The sequence below is a fragment of the Panthera onca genome, chromosome C1, assembly GCF_046562875.1.
Source record: "Panthera onca isolate mPanOnc1 chromosome C1, mPanOnc1 haplotype 2, whole genome shotgun sequence".
NCBI classification, from domain to species: Eukaryota; Metazoa; Chordata; class Mammalia; order Carnivora; family Felidae; genus Panthera; species Panthera onca.
The window spans coordinates 115897513-115914532 of record NC_138346.1 but is presented as its reverse complement, the minus strand read 5'-3'; the positions used below and the strand labels follow the sequence as shown (position 1 = coordinate 115914532).

The window sequence follows — 17020 nt, the reverse complement described above, 5'->3', positions numbered from 1 at the left end:
TCTAAGGCTGAGTCTGTCATCTGTTTGAGCGGCTACTTTCCCTGCTTGCCTACCTCACAGGATCAAGTGAGATAATGCAGGGGAAATGTTTGGTAAATCCAAAAGTGTTTCACACATTTAAGATGCCACCATTTAACCAATTTTTTGCTTACTCAGAGGAAGCACTGTGAACTTAATTGTACAGGAAACCAGTGAGGATGCCAAAGGATAGAATATGCATGGTTAATACTGTTGGCTCCTCTTCTGTATGGCCATGAATGCTAGGTTTCATTTTTTTGTTTTCCTAGTCTCCTCTTTCGATCTCTGTGAATTCTCATTGTTATCTGTGTTCTTGCTTCTAAAACCTCCTCTTTCCTCTTTTAATTTGCTGCTAATTATATGCTGTGGGTTTGGAGATTACTAAAAATGGGTATAGATTAAGAGAAAATCAAAGAGGGGCACCTGGGTGGCTCAGTCGGTTAAGCAACTGACCAGCTCAGGTCATGATCTCGCAGTTTGTGAGTTCGAGCCCCACGTCGGGCTCTGTGCTGACAGCTCGGAGCCTGGAGCCTGCTTCAGATTCTGTGTCTCCCTCTCTCTCTGCGCCTCCTCCACTCACACTCTGTCTCTCTTTCCTTCAAAAATAAATACACATTAAAAAATTAGATAAATAAAAGAGAAAATCAAAGAAAGACTTGTTTATGAGTGAATTAAATGAACAATATTCCATGGGACTGTTGTGTTGCTACTGTTTCCCCCTTATCTCCTGCTTCTTGGGTGGGTTTTGAATTTATTCTTTCAGCCAATATTGATTGAGCAGGGTGTGTGAGGCACTCGGCAGGCACTAAGGCATCATCCCTGCCCTCATGGAGTTTACAGTCTAGTGGGGATGCAGTTAAAAACCCACAAATTACAGTGAAGAGGGTAATTATAATAGGGGAGGTATACGGTTCGATAGCACTATGTATCAGAAGGGTCTAACCTGGTTTAGGGACTTGTGATGGCTCCACAGATTTGACTTTCCAGCTGAGACCCGAAGCTGAGTAGAATTAAGTAGGCAGGGAAGAGGTGTGTGTGTGTGTGTGTGTGTGTGTGTGTGTGTGTGTGTGTGAAGAGTTCCAGGCAGAGACACAAGAAGGGGCAAAGTCTAGAACACAGAATGAGGTGGAAGGAGGGAAACAGCAACCACGCATGGTGAGTACTGGAGGAATTGAGACAATTACAACACAGCTGGAGCCCAGGACAAGGGACAGATAGAGCTGAGCACAAGGAGCAGACAAGAGGAGAAGCTGGAGAGGTTAGTGGGTAAGGAATTGGCAGAGAATTCTGGACTCAGAAAGTATTACTGTATTTGCAGCTTCTTGTATTCACACTTCCCTTATTTTCCAATTAGATTGCACATTTTTAAATGTTTATTTCTTTTTGACAGAGAGAGAGAGCACGCCAGCAAGGGAGGGGCAGGGAGGGGCAGACAGCACAGAGCCTGACGTGGCACTGGATCCCAGGAACCGTGAGATCATGCCCTGAGCTGATATCAAGAGATGGGCACTCAACCAACTGAGCCACCCAGGCACCCCAGATGGCACATTCCTTTTAAAAAGGACTCTCAGGGAGCCTGGATGGCTCAGTCGGTTGAACGTCTGACTTTGGCTCAGGTTGAAGCCCTGGGTTCAAGCCCTGCATCAGGTTCTGTGCTGACAGCTCAGAGCCCGGAGCCTGCTTGGGATTCTGTGCCTCCCTCTCTCTCTCTGCCCCTCCCCCGCTCATGCTCTGTCTGTCTCTCTCTCTCTCTCTCAAAAATAAACATTAACAAATAATAAAAAATAAAAAGAACTCTCACTGTCCCTGTGATTTTGGAAGTACCACCTATGACTGTCCCCAGAATGTATGATCAGTGAATTGATCAGAGAATACGGGAGCTCTGGCCCCTGCCATGTTCATTATGAGGTAGAATTTACTGCCTCATCATCTTGTGAGGAAATGAGCCGGAAAGTCTTGGGAATCACCTAAGGCCCTCAATCTGCCATTGACTAGCTTTCGAATTTGGGGACAGGTTATTTCACCTCTTGAAGCCTCTCAACCGTGGAGTCCGTGTCATGTGGATGGCTTCTATTCCGGAACCTCAATTTACTCTTCAACTTTTGCAAGCCAACCCACTTTCCAACCCTTCCCCTTCTGCTAGAACTTCTTGTAAAATCGCCAAAGCCCAAGGTCTCTCATCAGGCCTCATCCTGTGCAAGCTATATGCCGATCCAGCAGGCCCTCCCTCCGCTAAAAACTTATTGGAGCCTCTAACCCATTCCCACTGAGCTAATGATTTCTTTCTCCTGATTCAAAATGCTGAATGTCTCCCCACTGCCCACAGAAGTGTGAGCCCTTGAGCAAATCTGTTAAAGCCTACCATGATCTGCCTTTTCCTTCTTTCCTTCTCTCTCAAGCAACCTGGGTCACAAACAGAATAAATCACTGCTTCCTGAGTATGCTCTACATTACCTTTAATTGTTGGATGGCTTATGCTTTTCCCCATCATCTGGGAAGCACTTCACCATCTCTGCCTCGTAAATAGTTGAATTCATTCTCCTCTTTCTGCCTTGTCAGCCCTCCTCTCAGAAATAATCTAAACATCTCTTTACTCTCATTATTCTTCCAATTTCTACTAAAGCTAATGACGTCATTTGACTTGCATTATAGTTATACTTGCTTAAGTTTATCTCCCTGTCCAGGCTGTCAGATTCTTGATGGTAAACATTTTGGCCTCATTCAGAAACTCTTACCTTCGTCCCTATAGCAGCTACAAAGCACCGTAAGTAGCTGCGTTTCCTCTAGTGGTTCAGTGCTGTGCTGACACCTGCTGGTCACATCTGGCTTGGTCGCCCTGGCCCCAGCACCTTCCTCTCTAGGGTTAAGGGCAGAGACAGTCCATGCCACCCCTTACCCAGGCAGGCACTGGAGGCCTCTATGCTCGTGATACCGCTGCCCCAAGCACCACCCTCCCCTGGAGACTCCAGGGACACGCTCACACCTGCTGGTCTCTGGTCTGCCTCTGGCATCTCCAGCCTAAGCTCAATTCAATCTTCAAAACCTTCCCCACTGACCCCTACTCCAGCAATTTGTACTTCATATCCTTCCCAGTACCACAGAAATCGAAGATCTCAAGGAACTGGGCATCGAGGAAAGAAAGAAGCAAACCATTTGAGAGCAGGGGATGTGCAATCCCTCCTCATGACCTCAAATCAAGGCTATTTCCTCCAGAGTGCTTGGTATTCCTTTTAACCTTTGTTGTATTTCTGGGAGGCTCTTGGGCCACAGACCTTCTTAGAGACAGTGTGATGAACCGGAGGTTGAGCACCGAGTTAGTAGGCGGGGCTTCAGGGGTGGGGCCAAGCCAAAGAGCCTCTCACTTAGGAGCTTCTCCATTCTATCAGCTCTCCCGGGACACCCAAGGCAAGACTGGCACCAGTGCACGCAGCAGGTGAGGGGCCAGCAATGACAGGAGGGTAGTCTTTAGGGGTGGTGGTGGCAGAAAGGTCCCAGCCCTGCCAGCCTGAGCCTTCTATATTGTGAGACTCTCACTTGACAGAATTCTTGGGTCCTCAGCAGAAAGGTGCAACTCAGTTTTCCCTGGGGCAAGGATGCCTCAGAAAGAAAGACGGGGTTTGGGACAGTGTAGAGGCAGGGCCGAGGCATGGGGGTGATGTGGGTGTGCAACAGAGTATGGAGACATGTAAGGACATCCTAGGAGACATGGGGGTAGACATAAGGGCCAGAGGGGGAGCTGGAACAGAGGGTCGCAGGGCAGGACCCAGACAAGAGAAAAAGGGAGACTGAAACAGGGAGGGAGAGGACAGTGGAGCAAATGGGAGATAACAACGGGTGCGATGAAGAGCTGGGGAACAGGAAGGCCAAGGAGGAAGGCAGGCTCGCATGGAGCAATCTCCTCTTCCGGCTGTGGAGCCCGGGCCAGAAAACCCCAGGCAGGCCCAGGAGCAAAGCAGCTTTTCGGGCTCCCATTGAACCGGTACAGCTGGGGAAGAAACCCCTGCCCCAGTCAATAGCACCCATCTGCCCTGAGTCTTCAGGCTCCCATTTGGGTTTGGGGGAGAGGGCGAGGCTGCTCCTCACTGCGGTCACAGCCACATCCTGCAGCACAGGGTAGGGGGAAGTAAGAAGCAAAACAACTAGAACCACGGGCGAAGACCACGGGGAGAGAACCCTGGATATATGCCAGTGATGTGCCACCAGGAGGGTCCTGGGGTCAGTCCCAGCAGAAGACTGCAGGCCTCCAGGACCACCAGCCCCCTCCCGCCCTGGGGTGCTTGTTTCTCATGCTCACATGTGCATGGACCTCACTGAGAACATTCCAGGGAAGGAGGTTTCTTCGGATTATTTAGTTCAAAGCTCACTATCATTTGCTATATTTGCTATTTGCTCATTATCATTTGGCCAAGTTGCTTAATTCCTCTTAGCTTCAGTGTTCTCACCGTAAGACGGTGACACCGACCTTACGAAGGGTCGGGAAGACAATTCCCATAAAGTACTTGGCACATAGGTTCTCAATAAACGTTAGTTGTTATTTTTATTAGGACTCCTGAGATCCCCCACACCCACCCCATTTCTTTACAGACAGTAGAGCACAGGAGCTGACATGGGCTTTTGGGGCCAGAAAAATGGTGGCATTTGACGTTGGGTAAATTCTTTAAAGCGAGCTTCAGTTTGCTCAGCTGTAAAACAGAGAGTCATAGCCACACCTCATAGACACATGGCACACAGTCAGCGTCCACAAGGGCAGAATGATCAGCCAGGTAAGCCAGATCTTCTCCACTGTAGGGCAGCAATGGCCTACTTCCCCTTGAGACTTCACGTGTGAGGCCGAGCCCCTGTGAGCCTTCACTCCTCCAGCCAAAGCTATTACTGCTCCTCTGGGTTTAGAAATCAAAATTTCCTACAGTACCACGTGAAAAGAAATAGGCACAGGCCTAGAGAACCGAGCGGGCCCAGGGGAAACAGATGAAATGATGACAATGGGCGAGAAACCAGAGAAAGGGGGAAAAGCCACGTCTCTCTTTCTAAGGATGCCTGTGGCTGTCTTCTGGCGACTAACCACATGCCCCCACCGCCCCCTTCCCCAGGCACTATGGAGTCCTTCAGCTCAAAGAGTCTGGCACTACAGGCGGAGAAGAAGCTACTGAGTAAGATGGCAGGTCGGTCCGTGGCTCATCTGTTCATCGACGAGACCAGCAGCGCGGTGCTAGATGAGCTCTACCGTGTTTCCAAAGAGTACACGCACAGCCGGCCCCAGGCCCAGCGGGTGATCAAGGACCTGATCAAGGTGGCGGTCAAGGTGGCCGTACTGCACCGCAGCGGTTGCTTTGGCCCCGGTGAGCTGGCCCTGGCCGCCCGCTTCCGCCAAAAGCTGCGGCAGGGCGCCATGACGGCACTCAGCTTTGGCGAGGTGGACTTCACCTTTGAGGCTGCGGTGCTGACTGGCCTGCTGACCGAGTGCCGGGATGTGCTGCTGGAGCTGGTGGAGCACCACCTCACACCCAAGTCACACGGCCGCATCCGCCACGTGTTCGATCACTTCTCTGACGCGGGCCTGCTCACCGCCCTCTACGGGCCCGACTTCACTCAGCACCTGGGCAAGATCTGTGATGGGCTCAGGAAGATGCTGGATGAGGGGAAACTCTGAGGGCCCTGGACCCAGCACATGCCACCTTGGCCAGAGAGCTGACTGAGGAAACAACCCGGAGCGAGCTTTCTAACCCTGCTCATCTGCACTAATGCTTGTCAGTTCTCGGGCTTCAGTCTTTCCCAAGAGTGCTTTGGACTCTGAGACCACCCCACCCCCGAACTGCTGGTGGAGAAGCAGCAAAGCTGAGGGTTGAGGCCTCTCTCCCACTCCAGCCCCAGGACAGGAAACAAAGCTGCCTGAAAAAGACGAAGTGAAACTTGGATCTCTATTTCCACCATAAGGGACATTTGAAACAGGGAAGCCCCCTCCCCTGTGAACCAGGGTAAGAGGGCATAGCCCATCTAACCCGTCAGGGGACCCTAAAGACAGAAGTGGGAGTGGGGGCCCCTTAGAGCCATCCTAGACCTCCAGCTCCAAGTAGAGCCTGGATGGACACCAGAGGCTCTGTTCCAGAGTGCAGGAAGAAGGGGCTAGGGCAGGGGAGATTCTCACAGGGGAAATAAAACTACTAAAGCATGCACAGGGCTCAGTGTTTAATCTCTCCAGCTTCTTACACCTTATGACCATCACAGAGGTGAGGGAAAGAGAAACACCGCTTATCTAGCCTCTCACCATTTCCAGACAGGAGATAGAGGCATAGTGCCAGTAGTATTGGGGTTCCCTTGCCTACTGCTGCTTAAGAAACTCAAAAAAAAAACCAAACAAACAAAAAAAAAAACCAAAAAACAGTACCACAGATCAGTGCTACAGATTGCAAATAAATACGCAGTGAGGAGCAAGGCATAGATCAACAGTGCTGGTGGGGAGGAAGTGTAACAAAGAAACTCCCGCACCAGCAAGTCTCCCCCAACTGTCCTCCTCCTCAAACTCCACAGTAATTCCTCTTTCATCCCTTAGCCTCACACAGGCTGAACAGAGGAGCAGGTCAGAAGGGTGAACTGGTGATGTGGAGAGTTCCGGTTCCTACGTTGCTGCTTTTTCTCAGAGCAAGAGTTCTAAACAAATTATAGTGGACTGGTTGGTTAAGACTGAGCCCAAATTCTTTACATTGAGACTGGGGAAAAGCCCCAGCACGGTCCACCATTCTCTGCAGAGGGGCTAGATCACGGATTGCCCCACCCTCAGTGACATGCTTGGCTAAGAAGGTGGGGAAGGTGGGGAGCCAGCGGGCATTGGCTTGCTACTCCTGGGCTCCCTTCACCCCAGAGTTATAGAAATCCCATTTTTCAGTTATAAGAGGGAAACGTACGATACAGCAAATAAATACTACTTCAATATAGCACCAAATAAATTAGGTAACATAGTTGGAGACGGAGAGGAAGGAGGCTGGGGGCTGAGGGAGTCCTCGCCACCCTGTTCTAAGGCCAAGGGAAGCCAACAGGGACGTAAAAAGAGCCTTTTGAATCTAAAGGACAGCTCTAGATTCAGACAAAGAACTGAGGAGGGGTCTGTTCCCCACCCTCTACTCTTGCCAATCAAGCTGCCCCGGGCCAAGGAACTCTAGATCAACGAGAAGGCTGGAATGAAGGCAGGAGGGAGGGAGGCAGGCCGGGAAGCTGTGTTCTTGAGCCTCACCTCAGGCTCCTCTCCCCCTCAAGTTGCTACTTCAACATCTTGCTTCTCTCAATCATTTCTGGGGACATCAGAGTTTGAAGATTTCATCCTCCTGGTCCCGAAGTGTCCGGGTCCGAGAGGTCCGGGTCAACGGGACCGGACCTAGGACTGCTCGCTGCTGCATCCGAGGGGAACTCAGGTGAAGGCCTGACTCCTCCCCAGGTACCCTGCAGGTGAGGAAAGGGGGCAAAGTGACAGGTCAGGGGAAGAACCTGAGAAAGGGCTCAGTGAAAAGGTATAGGGGAAGCTGTCCTCCTCTCCTAGTATACAAGAGCTGCTTGCTCTCAGATGGAGTCTCGTTACCCTCTCTGTAAATTCTAACCATTAATGCTCCTTCACGGATCATCAGAGCCGTAACAACACTCAACTATTTTACTCCAATGAGAATACAAAACCATTTCCCGCTGCTCTACCCGTCCCAGCAGCCATCGGCTCTGTCATTGTTTCAGGGCCATGTGGGGGAAAGGCTTTACTTCGCTTCTGCTAACACTATGCTTACTTACTTGTGTGTCTGGTCAGGCAAGGCTGGAAGAATGAAGAAGTCTATGGAGGGGCGTAAAAGGAACCATTCAAGACTCACCCACTTTCCCCCTTTTTCAGCTTCTGGGCAGCAGCCTTCTTTGACAGGCTGATCTGTGAATCAAGCTTCTTAAGGAAATCAGAGGCAGAGAGGTCATGGATGGGAGTGTGGGGTTCCCAGCCAGGTGTGGGAAGGACTTCACCGTTAGCACGTCCTGAACCTGTTTCTCGTTTCTTCCTGTCAGCTGAGTGTGGCTGAACTTCATCCTTACTTGACTGTACTTCTTCCTCTCCCTCTTTCTCTTCCTCAGAATCCAAACCATTGAACAGGTCTCTGGGCTCTGTCAGGATGGGGATGTAGAGGGTTTTCTTCAGGAAGATGGAGTCATTAGTATAAAGGCGGTTTGCACGCTTAATCTGTTCCATCTTTAAAAAAAAGTCACCGCAATTAATGACAGTAGTAATGATCAATCTTATATCTGTACAGCACCTCAGGCCTTTTAAAGTGATTGTACAGAGTCTTATTTGACCATATAACAACCAAGCTAAAATACAGAGGGCTGATATTATTCCTATTTTATTTATTTTTTAGGGTATTTATTTATTTATTTATAATATGAAACTTATTGTCAAATTGGTTTCCATACTATTCCTATTTTATTGATCAGCGGTTTTCATATTTTTTGGTTTTAGGGTCCCTTTACATTTTAAAAAACTATTGAGGAAAAAAAAACCTTTCACTTATGTAGATTATAGCTATCAATACAAGTTCTTATAAAGTAAAAGTGAACAAATTGAAAAATGTGTACTTATTTAAAAATAACCCATTGCATGTTAACATAAATATGCTAATGAAAAATAACTATTTTCCAAAACAACAACAAATGGAGCAAAAAGAGAGGCAGTGCTTTATATTTTTTCAAGTCAGTTTAATGTGTGACTTAACAGAAGACAACAGAAGATTCTCCTATCTGCCTTTACATCCGATGGGCTATAATATTACATGTCATGTAGCTTCTGAAAAATACAGTACACTCGTGAGAATGAGGATGAAAAAGACAAAGTCTTACTATCATTACTATGAAAGTAGTTTTGACCTTGTGGATCCCTGAAGAGTCTCACACTGGGAACTTCTGTTAAAGATGAAGGAACTGAGGCTCAGACTGGTTGTTACTTGCCTAAGATTAACCAGCAAATTAATGACAAAGGTGTAATTCGAATTCTGGGCCTTTTTACTCCTTCTGGGAATGTTTTTCACACGAATATTAATAATTTTGCTGACCAAATTATTTATTTAGTACCTATTTACCCATCACTGGACATAGTGTCTGGCATGACCATCCACTTGCCGCCCAAGGTAGAAATGAGGGTAGATGCCATCCTCAACTTATACTTTTCATATACTTTTCTTTCGCCACCCATACCCAGCTGGTCAACAAGTTACTGCAAAAAACGTCTCTTCCAGTCTTCCTCTCTCCATTTCTATGCATCTCCCCCTGCTGACATTGGTATTTATTTATTTATTTATTTATTCATTGAGAGAGAGAGAGCGCGCATGCAAGTGAGAGGAGGAGAGGGGCAGAGGGAAGGAGAGTGAGAATCTTAAGCAGGCTCTACACTGGGCTCCACACTGGACGAGGGGCTCAATCCCATGACCCTAAGATCATGGCCTAAGCTGAAGTCAACAGTTGGGCATTCAACTGTTTGAATGAGCCATTCAGGGATCCCTGACATCTATCTTCCTAAAAAGAATTAATCTGATCAACCCACTATCCTGTGTATAAACTTCCTATGGCTCCCCATTGGCTCAGAGATAAAATTCAAATGAGCATTCAAGGATTCTCGATCTACCCCAATATGATGTCTAGCCTCATCTCTCTTCTGCCATCTATACATTTTGCCATCCTGAACTTTTCATGTTTTTCAAACATTTTATGATCTTCCACACTTTTGTGTCTTTATCTGTCTGACACACTTCTCCACTATCCCCTTCTCTGCTGGGAAAACTTCCACTCATCAACTGTCACTCCCTCGGTGTCACCTTCTCCAGGACTCCCAAGGTACACTGTAAACATTGCCATGTAACATCTACCACCCTATTGTACTGTTATTCACATCTTTGCACATTTGTCTTGCCCAAACTCTGTGAGTCCTTTGAGGGCAGGGAGGCTGTCTCTGTATCCCAAGGCACTCCTCAGCATGACACAAATTTGGCATACAGCAGAGGTTCATTAATGCTTTATGAGTAAATAAACTAGATAACAAAATATAGAAATCTCAGATGTAGTATATTAGTAAAAATCATATGCTATAATGTGTTTAAAATAAAATTGGATTAATCTGAACAATAACTAAAGTTAAAATTGGCTTGCAGTTTTGTATTTTTATTTAGCCCAGTGTTTTGATGCTATTAATTTTATTTTGCCTAGATAGTATCCTAGGTCCCTTCTAGCTCCAAGATGCTATGAATTATTCTGTGAATTTTGTTATTTTATTATTTACTAGAAATTCCATATAAGACCACATCATTCCACTTAAAAATTTTTTTTTAATGTTTATTTTTGAGAGAGAGAGACAGTGCAAGCAGGGGAGGGGCAGAGAGAGAGGGAGACCCAGAATCCAAAGCAGACTCCAGGCTCTGAGCTGTCAGCACAGAGCCCGACACGGGGCTCAGACTCACAAGCTGTGAGATCATGACCTGAGTCGAAGTTGGAAGCTTAACCAACTGAGCCACCCAGGCGCCCGAACATCATTCCACTTATTAACAGAATGTAACCAGGGGCACCTGGGTGGCTCAGTCGGTTGACTATAGGACTTCGGCTCAGGTCATGATCTCACAGCTTGTGAGTCTGAGCCCCGCGACGGGCTCTGTGCTGACAGCTCAGAGCCTGGAGCCTACTTCGGATTCTGTGTCTCCCTCTCTCTCTGCCCTTCCCCCGCTCATGCTCTCTGTCTCTCTCAAAAATTAAAAAAAGAAAAAAAAGAATGTAACTAAAGCCAAACTCCAGAGGAGTCCTAGACTGCTGAGCCACAGTCCACCGAGCTAGAAAGGCCATTAGAATCTAGTTATTTAATTCTTTTTTGAGAGAGAGAGAGAGCGCGTGCAAATGAGCAAGCGGCAGAGAGAGAGAGAAAGAGAGAGGGAGGGAGAAGCGGGGCTCACCTGAAGCAGGGCTCATGTTTTACCTGAAGCGGGGCTTGAGCTCACAAACCATGAGATCATGACCTGAGCCGAAATCAGATACTTAACGACTGAGCCACCCAAGCGCCCCTAAGAATCTAGCTGGTTTAACAGAGCAGTTCAAAGTGATGATTTTAGAATGAGACAACTTGGTCTGAATCTTAGTTCTACTAAGTAGACTTGTAATCTGTAGCAGGTTATCTTCCTAGGCCTTTCTTTCCTTATCTTTAAATATTTGGGGAATAGTTTTAGCCACCTCCTAAAGTCTTATGGAGATAATATATAGAGCTTGGCACACACTTTGTGTTAACACTAAGGTAGTTGGTGTTAGGTAACTACCTAGTGTTAGGTAGGTAATAATCTAGGTAATTATCATTATTTAATATACCTTCTGCATTTTACAAATGGTAAGGAAGCTGAGGGCCCAGACAGGTGAAGTGACTTATGCAGTCACTCAGCTAGTAAGCAGCAGAATGAGGCCAGAACCTAGAACCCTTCACTAGGCTACAGAGCTTTTTTTGTACTCAGGAGGGGACAGGGCTGTAAGAACACCTCCACATATAACCGATCTACAGTAGCACAGTTTCCTTCTTTTCACAGCTTCGGAGTCTCTCCTTGGATGCAGGAGCTGCTCAGTACTTTCATATCTCCTTCCTTGGTGTGGGCATGGCCTCTACTTGAAATGTGGCTTTCCTAATCCTCCCAATCTCCACCTGTGGGAATCTTAGCCACGTTTTCATTAGTTCAAAAAAACCATCTATTAGCTTCTATGTGCTAGGGACTATGCCAGACTCTAGAGATATAAAACTGAAAGAAAATAGTTCTGTCCCTTAAGGAAAGCACAGATTATTGGAAAGACAAACACGCAAAAGGTATAAACAACTGGATTATAGGCTTGCAGAGAAGCTAGAGCAAGGAATTTCTAAGTGTTTCACGGCTCCTTAAAACCTGCACTTAATGTCCTCCCCTGCCTCCTTCCAAATAAAAATTAATCTTCTTTTCTGATTTCCTACCCTTTATTAATACTTCTACAAAGTCACCACATTCTGTCACCTGCAATCCATATTTGCGTCCCTGTTCATTTCTCACTAGATTGCAAATTACAGAAGGGCAACAACAACACATTGTATTTATGTTTCTATCTCTTAGGATGGTTAGCACAGCTGTTGAAACATACCAAGCATAGAAATGTTGGCTGAACTCAACAGGGTATGGAAAAAAATTCATCCATTTTAATGCGATGTTTCTTACACCTATCAAAGAGACCCCACGCGTGACCTGAAATGCCTGGTGTAGAGAGTACCTGTTTTGCACCAAGGAGGCCACCTTACTGGAAAGAAGAAGGCAGAGCAGTGATGAGGTATAAAGACCCAGAAGAGAAAGACTTTAAAAACTTAGAACTAGAGGGATTAGAGTACTGGTCTCACAAAAACTCAGAACTAGAAACCAGCCCTCGACTGTTTGCTGTAAATGTTTAATCACTTGCAATTAAAACGTTTATGTGTGGTTAACAGTACAGGCCTTGGAGTCTGACAGGCTTGTTTGAATTCCCACTCTAACACTCATTAGTTATTTGACCTTGGTCACATTGGTTAACCAATCTAGGTCTCAGTTTCTTCATCTGTAAACAGGGGACAATACCTGTATGCTCGATAGGACTGTGAGAACCAAATGGGCTAATGTACGTTGAAAGCCTCTAGGATAGAGACCGACATGATAAACAGAAGAAGCTCCTCTCCACTGGAGCAGTGGCACAAGATTTGTCCCAACCAGACAATGCAACATTGAGATGGGAAAACCAAAAGATAAAGGGTGGATCAGACCACAACAGAATTGGGACAATTTCAGGGGAAGCTGCCCAGAAGGGCCATGACATTCTCCTGAGGAATAAATCTCTTCTACATGGTTGCCTGCATCCCAGTCGTGGAAGACTCACCGTCACCCCGTATTTGAGTGCTAGTCCAGCCAGGGTGTCTCCGGGGGCCAGCTGATGCTCCAGGCGTCTTTCCCTCACCGGGGAGCAAGCCGACTGCACCAGGCTTCCGTAAGAACGAGCCCGGCTCCCTTGAAGCAGTCCCGACCCCCCAAGGGAGGCCTGTCTAGAGGGAGAAGTCATCTCCTGACCCTACCGACAGCCGGGGTTGCAACTAAGGGAGGCCCGGCTAAGCGCTCAATAGTGATGGGGCCGGGGTCTAGGAATGGATATCCAGAGGATCCTTTTCCCTTCTGTCTTCTCTCCTAATTCTCCCTACTCCTCCGGTACTACGCACCCCCTCCGCTCTCGCGCCTCCTCCCTCCAAGCCCCTTTCCCACAAATCTGTACCCTGAGTGTTCAGTCCCTACCGGTGTCTAGCCTCAGGACCCCGCCGACTTTCGACCCCCGCCCCCCCGCCCCTGCCGCCGCCACAGATCGCTACGCTAACCTCTGACCTTTGAACTCAAGTTACCTTCCTCCACACTCAGCTCAGTTTGCCCCCTAGTCGGACAGCCCCGACCTCCTGAATTCCCCCCCACCCTGGCTCCGCCCCGTCCTGGGGTTGGTCCACTAGTGTCAGGAATAAACCCGGCCCACCCCCGGTGGGCTGTCGGCCGGAGACTAGGCGCGTGATGAGTGCGAGAGCTCGTAGCACACTTTCCAATCCGAGATCCTCTAAGGCCCGCACAGCACCAAATCCGCCACACTCTCAAAATCAGTCTCCACATTTAGGTTCTTCCCCTGCAGACGCCCCGAATCTGTCAAGATGCGAGGGCTGAGCGGCAAGCTCTTTGAAAAAAAAGACTTCATTTCCCAAAATGCCCCGCACGCGCGCGGTCGCCGGGTGGTGTAGGAAGTGCGGGCCCCTCGGCAGGCTGGGGCTGGCTTGCTGTAGCGCTGTGCATGCTGGGAAGCGCTTCCAGGGAAGTAAGGAGGCCAACCGGAAAAGAACCCGAAGGAAAGGAGACGCCCCAATCTTGCTACGGTGGCCTGAAAGGAGAGGCGAAGCAACCCAGGAGAATTGCTCGTTTCTGGGCCTCCGTCGTGATGTCTTTCAAGAGGGAAGGTGATGATTGGAGTCAACTCAATGTGCTGAAAGTAAGCGCTAGAGGAGAGCGCCGGGAGCAGCTTCACTGCCCTGGGAAAGAGCTGTTTTGCTGCTCTGGCAACAAGTCGGGGTGGGGGGGCGCGGCGCGAGGGAGCGACTAGAGCTGGATAGTGACCCCTTTTTCTCCCTGTGATCTCTGTTCTCATGGTCCTTACTCCCTTTCAATCCTCGTCCTTGTCGTTTCCCGTCCGATCCTTTCTCCTAACTCTCTGATCCCCCTGTAGAAACGAAGAGTCGGAGATCTGCTGGCCAGTTACATCCCAGAGGATGAGGCGCTGATGCTACGGGATGGACGGTGAGGACGAGGAGTGATCAAGCCTGAGGGTTCTGCAGTTAGAGGCTCAATAAAATTTTATCAGGGGGGAGAGCTGGAGTATCTAGGATTAATTGCTAGATCAAGGTGGGACTTACAACCGAGACCCCCCCCCTCCCCCCCACGGGAGCAAATATCTTCTCTCCTCCTGTCCAGCTTTGCTTGTGCCATCTGTCCCCACCGACCTGTCCTGGACACCCTGGCCATGCTGACTGCCCACCGTGCAGGCAAGAAACATCTGTCCAGTAAGTTTGAGGGAAGACAGGGGTTAGAGAAGAAATCCTCCAGATCTCTGCAGATCACTGTTGCTTCTCTGTTTTTAATTCTTTCCCCTGTCTCCTCAGGCCTGCAGCTTTTCTATGGCAAGAAGCAGCCAGGGAAGGGAACAGAGCAGAATCCAAGACAGCAGAATGAATTGAGGAGGTCAGAGACCAAAGCTGAGGTAATCAGGGTGGGGAGAGTGTGTTCCCAGTGGGTCTGCTTGAAGGGTTTTGACTTCTTTCTGGCTCTGAAGACTCTGACTCTGTCTCCCCTCTCTATACCAGGCTCCTCTGTTAACTCAGACCCGACTTACCACCCAAAGTGCTCTGCACAGAGCTCCTCACTATAACAGCTGCTGCCGCCGGAAGTACAGGTCTGTGGGGTAGGAAAGCCAGAGGTTGGAAAGGGCAGAGGAGATAGATGGCTCAAAAATGATTGTATTTCAAATTGTATTCTCAGGAATACTAGTAGTCCAGAGATGTTAACTGGTATTTCAGGAAAAAGAGAATTTTTTTTAGGTTTGAAAAAATGGCACTTTGTAATCCTAATTTGGCTAGTATATATTAAGGGCTCTACAAAGTCTTAAAATTAAAAAACTTCAAAAAATTTAACCTAGCCTTTAAAAAACTCAATTTGATTCCAAAAAACATTTTTTTATTGTTTATTCATTTATGAGAGAGAGGCAGAGTGTTAGCAGGGGAGGGGCAGAGAGAGAGGGAGACACAGAATCCAAAGCAGTCTCCAGGCTCTGAGCTGTCAGCACAGAGCCCGACACGGGGCTCGAATTCACGAACCACAAGATTATGACCTGAGCTGAAGTCGGAGGCTTAACTGACTGAGCTACCCAGGCGCCCCCCCAAAATTCTTTTTCATGCAGAACACTTACTAAAACATCTTAAGGAACACAACATATGTATATACCATATGTATATATATATATATACCATATATATATATACACCATATGTATATATATATATACCATATATATATACATATATATATATACACATATATATACATATACATATATATATATACACACCATATATATATACACCATATATATATATATACACACACACCATATATATATACACCATATATATGGTGTATATATATATGGTGTGTGTGTATATATATATATGATACACAAATTTATATTTAAGATTTTTATTTTTAAGTGATCTGTACACCCAATGTGGGGCTTGAACCCACAACCCTGAGATCAAGAGTTGCATGCTGTACGGGCTGAGCCAGCCAGGTGTCCCTTGAGGGAAACAATTTAGGGAAGCACTGCTGTAAGGGGTTGGGATTCATAAGAGAATTGGCCCTTATCCTTTACCACTTTTATAGACGTTGATTCTTCTCTACCCAGACCAGAAACCCCTCGTCCCTCTGTCTCCCATTTCCCTTTGCCACCCCCAGAGGTTGAACCCGAGAGTGGGAAGATCAGTAGGGAACCTGTGCCTGGGGCTGGCCCACAGGCCAAGGAGTCAGCAACTGTCTCATCCTCTGCACCCATGAGCCCCACGAGAAGACGTGCCCTGGATCATTACCTCACCCTTCGAAGGTGAGGATACAGAATCACCTTCCTTAAGTTTTCTCTTTTCTCTCTGACTCTCCTTTTTTCAATCCTTCTCAATTGTTGTTGTTGTTTTTTTTCCTTATTCCCTACTAACTTCTTAAATCTCTTTTCCTGACCTATTCTCTTTGTTATTTCCAGCTCTGGATGGATCCCAGATGGACAAGGTCGATGGGTAAAAGATGAGAATGTTGAGTTTGACTCTGATGAAGAGGAACCCCCTGACCTCCCCTTGGACTGACACATTCCATTCCCCGACTCAGTTCAGAACTAAATTTCAGTGGGCTCTGGAAGCCGAATTTTCCTCGAGTCTCCTTCCTTGTTCCATTTCAGGATTTCAAATCTGCATTCTCAGCCTGGCCAATTCTTCCCTGCAATGTACATGACTCCCCATACTTCTAACCCCTCCCCCACCTTCTACCAATGTCATGCCAAGCGTCAGCTGCACGTAGCCCAATGCCCTATTAATAAGTCTGTCAGAAGGAGGTCTGTGCCCTTCATGTTGTCTGCCTTCTTCCCCACCTCCACTCAAAGTCCTTTCCTCCTTCAGATCACACAGGGTTGTGGGTAGACGCCGGGGGACCTGGCCACGTCTGGAAAGAGGGTTGGGGTAGGTACTCTGTGAGAGCAGAAAGGACTAAATGAAAAGACAGGGGTGTGGGGAACACCAAGGGAGGGAGCTCCCCCACCTCCTCCTAGTAACTTGAACCTCTCTGTCTGCTGATCCCCAGAGTATAAATAATCCCCTGATGAACTGGCAGTAACCCTTGGGGGTTAGCGCCAAGATTCCCAC

General features: G+C 47.7%; 3 protein-coding genes across 3 annotated transcripts; 2 read left to right on the top strand and 1 right to left on the bottom strand.

Moving 5' to 3' along the window:
• The first annotated feature begins 3320 nt into the window (after positions 1-3320).
• Positions 3321-6189, top strand: TNFAIP8L2 (TNF alpha induced protein 8 like 2). The gene is made up of 2 exons (XM_060622677.2): positions 3321-3451; positions 5109-6189. The coding sequence occupies exon 2, from the start codon at positions 5114-5116 to the stop codon at positions 5666-5668; it is 555 nt and encodes a 184-aa protein (XP_060478660.1). The 5' UTR covers positions 3321-3451; positions 5109-5113; the 3' UTR covers positions 5669-6189.
• LYSMD1 (LysM domain containing 1) lies at positions 6190-13380 on the bottom strand. The gene is made up of 3 exons (XM_060622676.2): positions 12922-13380; positions 7866-8230; positions 6190-7452 (listed from the first exon to the last, which is right to left on the bottom strand). The coding sequence occupies exons 1-3, from the start codon at positions 13099-13101 to the stop codon at positions 7314-7316; spliced, it is 684 nt and encodes a 227-aa protein (XP_060478659.1). The 5' UTR covers positions 13102-13380; the 3' UTR covers positions 6190-7313.
• A 465-nt stretch (positions 13381-13845) lies between these two features.
• SCNM1 (sodium channel modifier 1) lies at positions 13846-16531 on the top strand. The gene is made up of 7 exons (XM_060622675.3): positions 13846-14058; positions 14293-14363; positions 14538-14626; positions 14726-14823; positions 14927-15015; positions 16021-16215; positions 16369-16531. Exons 1-7 carry the CDS (start codon positions 13864-13866, stop codon positions 16466-16468), a joined length of 837 nt encoding a protein of 278 aa, XP_060478658.1. The 5' UTR covers positions 13846-13863; the 3' UTR covers positions 16469-16531.
• Positions 16532-17020: the final 489 nt, after the last annotated feature.

Bases quoted from the DNA above. Each gene is read 5' to 3' on its own strand.
- TNFAIP8L2 (XM_060622677.2), top strand. From the start codon at position 5,114: ATGGAGTCCTTCAGCTCAAAGAGTCTGGCACTACAGGCGGAGAAGAAG.
- LYSMD1 (XM_060622676.2), bottom strand. From the start codon at position 13,101: ATGACTTCTCCCTCTAGACAGGCCTCCCTTGGGGGGTCGGGACTGCTT. The intron at 8,231-12,921 runs GTGAGTCTTCCA...TTTTTTTTAAAG, and splicing joins CACTCAAATACGGGGTGACG to ATGGAACAGATTAAGCGTGC. The intron at 7,453-7,865 runs GTGAGTCTTGAA...CCTCACCTGCAG, and splicing joins CTGAAAAAGGGGGAAAGTGG to GGTACCTGGGGAGGAGTCAG.
- SCNM1 (XM_060622675.3), top strand. From the start codon at position 13,864: ATGCTGGGAAGCGCTTCCAGGGAAGTAAGGAGGCCAACCGGAAAAGAA. The intron at 14,627-14,725 runs GTAAGTTTGAGG...CTGTCTCCTCAG, and splicing joins AGGCAAGAAACATCTGTCCA to GCCTGCAGCTTTTCTATGGC. The intron at 16,216-16,368 runs GTGAGGATACAG...TGTTATTTCCAG, and splicing joins CATTACCTCACCCTTCGAAG to CTCTGGATGGATCCCAGATG.